Genomic DNA, 12120 nt, shown 5'->3' on the forward strand with positions numbered 1-12120 from the left:
GATAGTCTGGGACATTTTTTAACCTGGAGGGTAGGAGACTGGGTGATACATAAGGCAAGTCAGTCAAAGCCTTTTTCCCAAGATAGGGGCCTGCAAAACTAAAAGGCATAGGTTTAAGGTGACAGAGAAGAGAGAAAAAAAAAGGGACCAGAGGGACAACTTTTTCCACACAGAGGATGGCACAAAGGAAGTGGTAGAAGAGAGTACAATTACAGCATTTATAGGCCAAACACAGTCAAATGGGACTCATTCAGTTCAGGAAATCTGGTCAGCATAGACAAGTTGGGCTTAAGTATACAGAAACATGACTTTGTTTAAATTATCAAGATTTTGCAGACAGGGTTCCACAAGAGTAGGTGCTGAGCCCTCAATTTTCTTTTAAAACAATTGACAATGATTCAGATGATGGAGTGGGGGTTGAGGATGAAATTTGCAGATGAAACAAAATTAGGTAGGACACGATTATGCAAATGATATAACAAGGATTTGGACAAATAACTACGTTACTGAGTTGGAAAAAATCTTGTAGATGGAGTGGCTAAAATGTGAAGTTGTTCACATTGGAAAGAAAATAAAAGATATGGTATTATTAAACAGAAGATGATTGCAGATTGGAGTTGTAGAGAAATCTAGGTTTGGTCCACAAGCCAGAAAAAGAATACAGATAGAGCAAGTTTTTAAAAAGTGGCTATTGGAATTCTATCTTTTACTAGAAAGGGATTGAACACAAATTTGAGCATGTTACAATTGTAAGGCTCAGTGAGACAACATCTCTTGTATTGCGCAACTTTGGTTATTTACGGAGGAATATAAATGTCTTGGAGGAGGCTCAGAAGAGATTGATTTGAGGAAAGATAGCCAGTCTTGGTTTTGTTGGAGTTTAGAAAATCAATGGTGACTTTCTTGACGTTTAAAAAAAATCCTCAATGGTCTTCTTAAAGGAGATGCTGAAGGCGTGCTTACTCTTGTGGGGCGTTAAGAACAAGAGCACACTTGTAAAATTAAGGGTTGCTCTTTTAGGTCAGGATGACAGGAAGTTTTTCCATAGTTATGTGACTTTGGAACTCTGTGCCTCAGAAGGTGAAAACAGCAGGATAATTGAATAATTACAAGGCAACGATAGATAATTTTCATTGTGGGCATGGGGAATCAAAGATAACAGGCAAGGATATGGAATTCATAACAAAAAAATCAGCTGTAATCTAACTAAATTGCAGAACAAATCTTGGAGGGCTAACTGGGCCACTTATGCTGCAATCTCATACTGCTCCATCTCAGATGCATGCTCCAATGTTTAAATTTGGATTCTTGCATTTGGCCAGATGAATGCAAAATGCAGAGTTCCAGCAACATGCCTATTTTTTCAGTAATATCGAATTCAATGAATTTAACAACATGTGAACTTTTGAAAATTTATTTTAAAAGGAGTTTTAATGTACCATCAAATAAAGGAAATTAAAGAAGAATAATGTTGATTCTCTTACCTTGACACCAATTGCTTTGAAAAGGGCAGGATGACGGAGAGGCAGCTCCACCATCTCTTTGATCTGAGCAAGCTGCTTTCTGCATCCACCAATATCATCATAACCAACTTCATTTAAAGATTCTTCCTCATCCTTCAAATGAAAATGAAATAAAACAGTTTAATTGCCTTTAATCATTGGGGAAAATGGTGGCATTATGCCTGGATGAGGGAGCCAGAACCCAAGCGAATCTTCTGGGCTCACTGGGAGGAATCTCACCGCTGCAGATGATGAAATCGGAATTCAATAAAAAGTTGGAATAAAATTTCTAGTCTAATGATTAAATAACCATGTTGTGAAAAGCTATCTGGTTCACTAATGGCTTTTAGGGGAGGAAATTTTCTGCTCTTACCTGGTCTGGCCTACATGTGACCCAAACCCACAGAAAAGTGGCATATTCTAAACTGCATCTCTGGTTAATTAGAGATGGGAAATAAATTTTGGGCCAGCAATGCCCACATCCCTTGAACAAATTTTTTAAAAAAGCACAAAAACTACATATCCTCGAGGGCACAAAAGGTTCTCTGCATACCCTGAAATAATTTTGAAGCTTTCCATGTAATATTTCTGAGTCTTACTACATAATTATAGTCATCTGAAATAAAACAAAACATTTCTGAATATTTCAGAACATTTAACTATGAAAAATATGCATTATCACTGCTGTGCAATAAAGACATCCCTCTGCAGTCTTCTCTCTATATACCAAGATCAGATAACCGGACAGAAAATATATATTGTCTACAAAGAATTATTAATTCAATCTTTTTCCTTTCAACATTCCTTTGGTAAATGATAAATTAAAAAAAAGACAGGATTCCCAATGTAAAATGAAGTTTAAATTAAAATCCATAAATTGATTTACCTCCATACCTTTTAATGAGGAAAGATGGTTAGTCTGAGCTCGTTTTTACTGGAGTTAGAACAGTTGCGTTGAGAACACCTTTTTGTGTTTCAACATGAAGTGTTTCACTCCTGACATTGAGAGATCAGTTTACTGAAAATTTAGATCTTTCTATAATTACTAAAGACATTTTATTCTCTCGTCTAAGAAGTGTTGCTCACAATGACATTGATAGAGGGAATACCATGAGGATGTTTCCTCTTGTGGAGGAGAGTACAATGAGGGGATACAGTGGAAGAGTAAGGGATTTTCCTTTAAAATGGAAGGAATTTTTTAAAAATATATAAATCACAGAGGGTTGTTCATCTATGAAATTCTCCTCTCCAGAAATCAGGCGAGATTGAGTCATTAAATTAATGCCTTACGTCTTGTCTATTTATACATCTATCAAGATGCTTCTTAAACATTGGTACTATATCCAGCTCCATCCCCTCTCCTGCATTCCAGGCACTTACCACCATCTTCAAAAAAAAACTTGCACCTCACATCTCTTTTAAATTTATCCCCTTTCGTATGCCCACTAGTAACCAACATTTTGATTGGGAAAAAAAAAAGAGTCCAACCATCCATTCTATCCATGCCTCTCAATTTTGTAAACTATTTTGGTACCGTTTCCAACACTTCCACTTCGTTCTGGTAGTGGTAACAAATTGTATACAGCATTCCAAATCTGGCTGAACTAAAGTTCTACACAGCTGCAACATAACTCACTCATGTTTACATCTAATGCTCTGACCGAAGACAAGAAGAATACTTCTTGACCATCTTACCAGCTTCTGTTGTCACTTTCAGGCAACCTCTATGCCTAGATCCCTCTAAATTTTGATGCTACTAAGGGTTCTGCCATTTAGTATTACCTCTCTCCTACATTAGATCTTCCATAACGCATCACCTCACATGTGCCTGGATAAAACTCCATCTGCCATTTTTCCAGCTTATCTACATCCTGCTGTATCCTCTGGCTATCCTCCTCACTATCCACAACTCCCCTAATCTGTGTGTCATCTGCAAACATACCAAATCAGGCAATCTACATTCTCTTCCAAATTATTTATATATTACACAAACAACAGGGTCCTAGCACTGATCACCACAGAACACCACCGGTCACAGATCTCCAGTCACAAATGCACCATTCCTCTGTCTTCTGTGATTAAGCAAGTTCTGTATCCATCTTACCAGCTTATCAGGGATTCCATGTGACTTCACCTTTTGTATCAGAGTTGAGTGTGGGGTACTGAAAAAGCACAACACGTCAGGCAGCATCCAAGGAGGAGAATCAATGTTTTAGGCATAAGCCCTGCATAAAGAATCATTCCTGATGATTACGCCCAAAACTTCAATTCTCCTGCTCCTATATCTGCAGTCGCCCACCATTTGTATCAGCCTGCTAAATCAGTCAAAAGTGTTGCCAAAGTCCATGCAGATATCTGCCTGCCATCCAGCACCTTTATCACTTCCTTAAAAATACACTTTCACTTTTGAGATACACAACATTGCCCACACAAACCCATGCTACCTATTGCTAATAAGTCTAATTTTTAAAATTCATTCGAGGGACATGGGCATTGCTCGCTGGACAGAAATTACTACCAGTCCCTAGTTGTCCTTGAGGTGGTGGTGAGCTGTCTTTTTAAAATCGCTGCAGTCCACCTGCTTTATTTCACCCCAAATGTGAACAAATTCTATCCCCAAGAATCTTCTTCAATAATTTCCCTATCACTAAAGCAAAGCTCATCAGCCTGTAATTTCCCGATTTTTTTCCCTGTTGGTTTTCTTAAACAAAAGGAACAAATTGGCTAATCTCCAGTTTTTTGGGATGCCTTCTGCGACTAAAAGGGGATACAAAGATTTTGTACGAGTCACCAGCAATTTCCTCACCTGCCTTCGTCAGCATTCCAAGGCAGATTCTCGACTTAATGCTTTTCAAAACAGCCAAAACATCCTCCTTTCTTATATTTTTATGCACTAGAATATCAACATACTACTCCTGTTACTCACCATGTGCTTCTCCTAAGTGAATACTGACACAAAGTATTCATTTTGGTCCTCATCCACTTCCTTTGGCTTCACGCATAAAATCCCTCCTTTGTCCGTAAGTGGACCTATCCTTTCCCTCACTATCTTCTTACTCCTTATATATGTATAAAACACATTGGGATTTTTCTTTATCCTGTTTGCCAAAGACATTTCATGGCACCTTTTAGCTCTCCTGATTCTTTGAGTTCTTTTCTGCAATCTTTATATTCTTCAAGAGCTCAGTCTTCAGTTTCCTCAGGGCGAAAGTGAAGACTGCAGATGCTGGAGATCGGAGTCAAGATAGAGATGATGACCTGGGGGGGGGTTGCAGTGAAAGAAGGATTGATGAAGGGCTCCTGCCCAAAAAGATTTTCCTGCTCCTCGGATGCTGCCTGGCCTGCTGTGCTTTTCCAGCATCACTCTAACCTTCAGCTTCCTCAACTTTATGAAAGCCTCCTTTTTTTTTTGACTAAGCTCTCAACTTTTGTCAACCAAAGTTCTCCGAATTTTGCCATCCTGATCTTGCACATTCACAGGAACACACTGATCGTGAACTTTAATCAACTGGTCTTTAAAAGATTGACATTCTGGATGTGGATTTACCTTCAAACAGCCACCTTCAATCTACATTCTCCAATTCCTGCCTAATGTTGTGATAGTTAGCCTTCCCCAAGGACTACTCTTATCCTTAAAACATAGAATTACGATCACTGTTCCTGAAATGCTCCGTCATTTATATGTCAATCACCTGGCTGGGCTCATTCGCCAATACCAGGTCAAGTACACCACTGAGTTCTAGTCAGAGTTGGACTATTTACAGTGTTTCAACAAACCATGTTGGACACATCTGACAAATTTCCCACCCATCCAAGCTCTTGGCACTAAGCGAGTCTCAGTCAATACTGGGGAAATTAAAAATCACCCACAACAATCCTGTATTTTTTTTTACATTTTTCTATAATTAGTTATCACCTCGTCCATGATGGAGGTGACTCAAAAGCCTGAACACCTTATTCTTGCTCACAATCATATGGTCAATCCCATACATAGTTAACAGTACCTCTCGTTTGATGGGTTCACCCTCACAGTGAATGACTGTGTCTGGAGCAACTATACAGTATGGGCTTGGATCAGTTTCCACCACTTTGAATTCCACAGCCCGCATTCCACCACGGACCAGAAAGATATCACCTTGAAGATAAATAACAAATTAGTTAAACATGATATTTGTAAATATCAACAAAACATTGAGAAAAGTGAAAAGATTTTGGAATTGTTTTCTAAGTAATTCACACCTTGCTATCACAAAGTCAAAGGAACTTAAGTACAACAGGCAAGACAAATTATTCAGAAAATTAAAAGTTTCAAATATACTTTCAAGGTCAAACTGCAAGTTCACCTTTCCTGATTGGTCGATAAGCCTCCAGGAAATATGGTTTGAGATAAACTTCAAATAAATTTCCAGTAATGCCCTCAACTGTGTCATCAATGGGTAGTACATGGATCCGTTTGCCATACTTTACATCTGGGCATGGTTGAATGCTGAAGACAAACAGAACACACTTGAAATTTGCAAAATCAGAGTGAATGGTGCTTCACCCTTCACAGAAAAATAACCCTTATCTTACACAGGATGACAAACATTTTACTGCAAAGAAATAGGCTATTCAGTTTAATCAGTGCATGCCACAGTTTTTGCTCCATGTGTATTACTACTTGCTATTACCACCTATTCCTTTCTTCCTTAAATGTTTGTTCAGATTCTCTTAAATCATTCAAACTATTCACTTTGCTCTGTGGTAGTTAGCTCTACATTCTTAACACAATGTCAAGAACCTTTCTGAATATGCAATTGGATTTCATGATGAGTATATTATATCAAAAGCCTCTAGCTATGCTCTTCCACACCAGTGCAAACATTATCTCTATATCCATTTTACAAAAATCTTTCATACGGTTCAACACCCTGAGATCACCCCTTCAGCCTTCTTTATTCAAGCCAATTTAATCTTCTCATAGTTAAAATTATCCAGTTAACATTATTGTAAATCTTTTCTATATCTTCATTACTGTTATTGTATCTTTATTACAAGAAACAAGAGTGGCATGCAATACCCAGCTAAGATTGAACTACTGTTTCATAGAATTAACCATGGATAATCAGGAAAAGCATCCCATATGCCTTCTTATCCACCTTCAGGGATCTGTGAACATATCTTTCATTCTTCGCAATATGCCATGATTTGTTACATATCACCATGCACTGTCAGCATTCCCCAAATGCATTACCTTATATTTTCTAGACTGAACCTCATCTTCCACTACTCTGATAATCTGACCAGACGCCAATGCTACCTTCCTGCAATCTACATCTATCGTCTTCCTTAACCAGAGTTAATTTTGGTACTGTCTCCAAACTTTTTAATCATACGCTCTAAATTTCAAGTCCAAATTATTAATATGTATTATAAAAGGCCATGGACCTGGTACTGAGTGCAGTAGAAACACAATGAAAAAGGAATTCTTGACGCATTGATCATTATCCTTTACTTTCTGCCTATGGAGTAAATTTTCAACCAACTTGTCACTTTGGTGGTATTGGTTTTTACTCAAAGTTTGGGAGAAGATTTGTAGCTCGGGTGCTCGTTGTTGTGGTTCTGTTCGCCGAGCTGGGAATGTGTGTTGCAGACGTTTCGTCCCCTGTCTGGGTGACATCCTCAGTGCTTGGGAGCCTCCTGTGAAGTGTTTCTGTGATCTTTCCTCCAGCATTTGTAGTGGTTTGAATCTGCCACTTCCGGTTGTCAGTTCCAGCTGACCGTTGCAGTGGCCGGTATATTGGGTCCAGGTCGATGTGCCTATTGATTGAATCTGTGGATGAGTGTCATGCCTCTTGGAATTCCCTGGCTGTTCTCTGTTTGGCTTGTCCTATAATAGTAGTGTTGTCCCCGAATTCATGTTGCTCGTCATCTGGGTGTGCGGCTACTAAGGATAGCTGGTTGTGTCATTTCGTGGTTAGTTGGTGTTCATGGATGCGGATTGTTAGCTGTCTTCCTGTTTGTCCTATGTAGTGTTTAGTGCAGGCCTTGCATGGGATTTTGTACACTACATTGGTTTTGCTCATGCTGGGTATCGGGTCCTTCGTTCTGGTGAGTTGTCATCTGAGAGTGGCTGTTGGTTTGTGTGCTGTTATGAGTCCTAATGGTCGCAGTAGTCTAACTGTCGGTTCAGAAATGCTTTTGATGTATGGTAGTGTGGCATGTCCTCATTCCGTTGCCACACACGCAGATGACATCCACAGATTCAAATCAATAAGCACATCGACCTGGACCCAATATACCGACCACTGCAGTGGACAGCTGGAACTGACAACCGGAAGCAGCATATTCAAACCACTACAAATGCTGGAGGAAAGATCACAGGAGCGCTTCACAGGAGGCTCCCAAGCACTGAGAATGTCACCTAGACAGGGGACGAAACTTCTGCAACACAAATTCCCAGCTTGGCGAACAGAACCACAACATTGGTTTTTACTTTCAAGACTTGCATGCCATCAAAAGTTAAAATTCATATAAATCTCAAAATGTACTACTTCCATCTACCTTTGTTGTTACCTTTTCAAAACAATCATTTTAATCAGGCACAACTTACTTAACAACTTTGATTAAAGGTTTTGCCTGCATGATAGTTTATCCTGTGTTAAATATTTTTCCAAAAATATTCAAATCAGAATTACGCTGTACAACATTAGCTGTGCTAATAAGACCACTGTAACCTCACCAGCAGCCAGACATTGAATGTTGTTATCCAGAGGCACTTGTCTTCAGCCAAGTATACACTTCATCCACACACACAGATTTATCCACTTCTAAAAGTGTTCAAACTCTTAATACTTATTATCACTACATGAATTTAAGCTGCTATTTCACACAGCTCCTGATTGAAATGTCTGTGGTGTCCCTTTCTTTTATATAAGGAAAGTAGAACTAGATACAGAGGAACCTCAATTATCTGGCATTCAATTAACCGAACAAAATACTCCCCAGCCATGTCTTTTGGATAATCGAGGTTCCTCTGTATACAGCTTCTGTGCATAGGTTATTTTTAATATCCTTTTTAGGACCCAGATTCTCTTTAGTTATTGCCTTGTTTTCTTTATATTTTCTATATTGAAAAAAATTATTTTCCTCAATCTTTGAGCAACATATAATAACGTTCATTCTTTGCTTTCCTAATTCTCTTTATAATTTTATTTTTCACACTTTCGCCAGGTTTTCACTAGTAAATAAGCTTCATTATGTCATGAACTTCTTTATTATTATTTCACTGCCTTTGCATCCATTTAAGTCCAGGGATCTGTGGATTAGTTGGTCCTGTCCTTTTTATGAAATGTACTGCTCTAAACTCTCACTTTCTACTTTACATGCCTCCCATTAATCTGACATGGATTTACCTTCAAATAGTTATTGCCAATTCAATTCAGCTAAATGGCATTTCAACTTAACTTAGGAAAATCTGATTTTGCTAAGAACTTTCATTTCTGGTCTAATATGTTCTTTCCAAAACAAATGCTTACCTCACAATGTCACCCAATCTCACTCTCAGGTTGTTGCGCACAACCCTGTTCATGCGAACCTTCTCATCAGAACACGTATCATCTGATAGAACAATACAAACTGTTTCTCGTCTCTTCTTTCCTTTCAGCAATACTGTATCACCTCTGAAAAGCTGCAATTCATCCATCTTTGCCTGTTGAATTATGATAAATTTAAGCTCAATAAATTGGAGACAAATCACAAAAAGTGTATACCTTTACCAGGTGGCCATGCATTATTCGAGGTGAATACAATATGATCCTGCTGCAACTTGAATTGTACTACAAGGACAAAATAGGAAACAAGGATTTGCAGGATATTCTAAGAATTCCATTCCCAAAAATAATTTCTTTAAATTCAGTCCCTAAAAAGTTGTTTTAGATTTTAGAAAAGGGATTGGGAAAATCCATTCTTAAAATACTCACTTTTTAAAATGGCTACTGATAAGAAACTGATTTATGAAATTGACACTTTGCTTTTGATTTGTTAATTAAAACTTGTTTGCAGTGTAGCACACACAGCAGAATGTTTTAATGAAACAAATTCTGGATTTGTTTTTATCTCCAAAGTGGAAGACTACAGAGGGTGCATACCTTTTTATTGCAAAAAGGTTCAACTCTTTGCAACATCAAACAAAATACAAGTGTCTATAATTGTCTGGAGCTACATGCAAGAACTGGCCAAATGACAACTGCAAATCCCCCAAGATGATCAAGAAATTTTGCCACCAAGCATAAAAACATTTATAACTTGGATAATGTACAAGATATTGTTTCTATGGAGGATAAGCATCCCAAGGACTGATTGGATCAAACACAGTTTTGTGTTGTGCCTTCAGTATAAATTTTACAACTTGATAAATGGAGTCTTTTCAACTAATAGATACAACCCCTATAAACTCTAATGTTGGATTTCTCAGACAAGCATAACATTCCAACTGAAAATATTAAGCAATTCAAATGCAGAAAATGATACTGACGGAAAATGGCGTTTTGATGTTTTTGAAAGTTGTTACAAATCTTATCAAGTCAGAAGTAGGGTGTTGAGTAAATAATTCAAGGGCCAAACGATTTTCAATGTGTGGCATAATTGATACAATTTTTGGAAAGTAATGCATCAGCTGATGACTTTCAATTTTTGAATACTTATTTTAACTTCATAGAACAAAATAAAGTCAGCCATTTGCCTTGCCAACTCTGCAAAAACAACTCAGCCAGCCTCATTCTCTGCCTTTCACTGTAAATTACAATTGTTTCCTTCTCAGAATTCTCGTGGTTCAGACCCAGGGTGTCAAACAATCTATTTCATAACCTAACTAAATTTAAAATGAAGAACTGAAGGCAACCAGTGTCCTTTGCTCTGAACTCTTGCAAAAAAATGGAGAAATTTTTCCCTACATACTTTGTCCTGATCCTTCATGACATTGAGCACCTCTGACAAATCTCTCCCAATTTTCTGAGGAAGACAATTTCCCTAATCGAACCCCATGACTGAAGCCACCCATCCACAGACTGATTTCTGCTTGGTATATTTCTAACCTACAGATAGCTTCAGTTATAATTTTTAAGAATATAAAATTTAAGATTTTCATGTGAATCAGCAACAGAACTGAGCATGCAGAAGTACATGTCAGGCAAATCATGTAATCAGATGTCATTATTGCAATCCCAGCAAGCTTCAGATCAAAGAATTTCAAACATGTGAAATTACTTTACAATCTAATTTGTTTTCATTTAAGTAACAGCTGCAGCACAATTTCTGAACAGTTTAAAAAAAATAAGCACTATTTCAATAATCACTTGGAAGAAAGTGAATTTTCCACTTGTAGATATTTAAGAGAGCCATTGAAACAAAAAGTGAAATATTTGACACCATTACAATAAATTCATTCCTTCGTGTAAAATATTTTATGTATTTGGGAGTGGGTGAGACAGTTATGCATCATTTGTCAGTATCAATCAGGATACAGCATTTCACACCATGTTTTCTTTGGCAGCTTTTCATTCATATGCACAGTCACTCATACTGTGCTTCTTGAAAATGTTTACACATTTTTAATAATTTAAGCGATTTTCTATCATTTTACAAAACAGAATTTGTTGAATAGCTCAAAACCCCTTCCTAGATCAATGACAAAAGAACTGCTGTCTTAGCTATATAATGAATTTGCATATGTTAGTCAAACACAAAGTCAGAAATACATGGAAATAGGAATGTTATTTGTTGGAAAGGTCATGATGTGTTGGGAAGCACAAGTGGCCACATAGCGAGTGGAAAAAGGGAAATGCAAATAAAGCAAAGTTAACATGTATAGATAAAAGAACACCAAATTACAGTATATTGATGCTTTGCAGTTGAAAATTCAAAATCTCAAGTATAGTTACAGCAAATTGGAAGAAGCATGTTGGACTACAATATTCATATGAAATTTGCTAATTTCAAAATAGTTCCCCGAAATGGTGATTCATTTAGATCTGCAGCACTTCACCGTAGAAGCATGTTTGTTTTTAGGAAGACAGAGGTCTAATGCCGCCAAGTAAACTTTGAGACCATCCAGAGACATTGGGATGACAAATTAAGAATTTAGCTTTGTTTAGCTGATAATTGGAGACTTACCCAAAACAGTTAAGGTACATGAGCAATGTGCACCACTGTATGGTGGTCAATGGATTGAAATGTGGAATTTTGGAAGGCTGGTAAAATGTAACCACTGCCAAAGACTTACACTGAGATGAGGGCTGTATCCGTTTTATTGAACAATTGAAAGGACAGGATGGTTACTGATACAAAATCAGCACCAACAGGAGGGTGACGATAAACCAAAACTTTATTAAATAATCAAACCCAGTGTTGGGAATGGCAGCTGACAGTGCAAGTAGTGTATATCAAATCTTAAAAGCCAACAGTTGGGAGATCTTTGGTTCTTCTCCTATCAAGTCTCTCTGACATATCAACTTTGATAAAATACAGACAGTTCACCATTTTTCAACTGGAGTATGCAGTTCGAAAACTTCAATTAACAGATTCATATTCTTTCAGTGTATACAGAAGACATTCTTTGCTGAATAACATGGACAGGTAC

General features: G+C 37.6%; 1 protein-coding gene across 2 annotated transcripts in view; it reads right to left on the minus strand.

The window, feature by feature from the left end:
* The window catches only part of vcp (valosin containing protein), a 69784-nt gene that overhangs the window by 43259 nt on the left and 14405 nt on the right, over positions 1–12120 (minus strand). For both annotated transcript variants that reach the window (XM_060821967.1, XM_060821893.1), the window contains exons 3-6: positions 9020–9192; positions 5846–5988; positions 5507–5637; positions 1485–1616 (exon numbers count right to left, since the gene is read on the minus strand). In XM_060821967.1, the coding sequence (XP_060677950.1) occupies positions 1485–1616; positions 5507–5637; positions 5846–5988; positions 9020–9192 (579 nt within the window). The remainder of the gene's footprint in view (positions 1–1484; positions 1617–5506; positions 5638–5845; positions 5989–9019; positions 9193–12120) is intronic.

Source organism: Hemiscyllium ocellatum, chromosome 1 (genome assembly GCF_020745735.1).
Source record: "Hemiscyllium ocellatum isolate sHemOce1 chromosome 1, sHemOce1.pat.X.cur, whole genome shotgun sequence".
Classification (NCBI taxonomy): Eukaryota; Metazoa; Chordata; class Chondrichthyes; order Orectolobiformes; family Hemiscylliidae; genus Hemiscyllium; species Hemiscyllium ocellatum.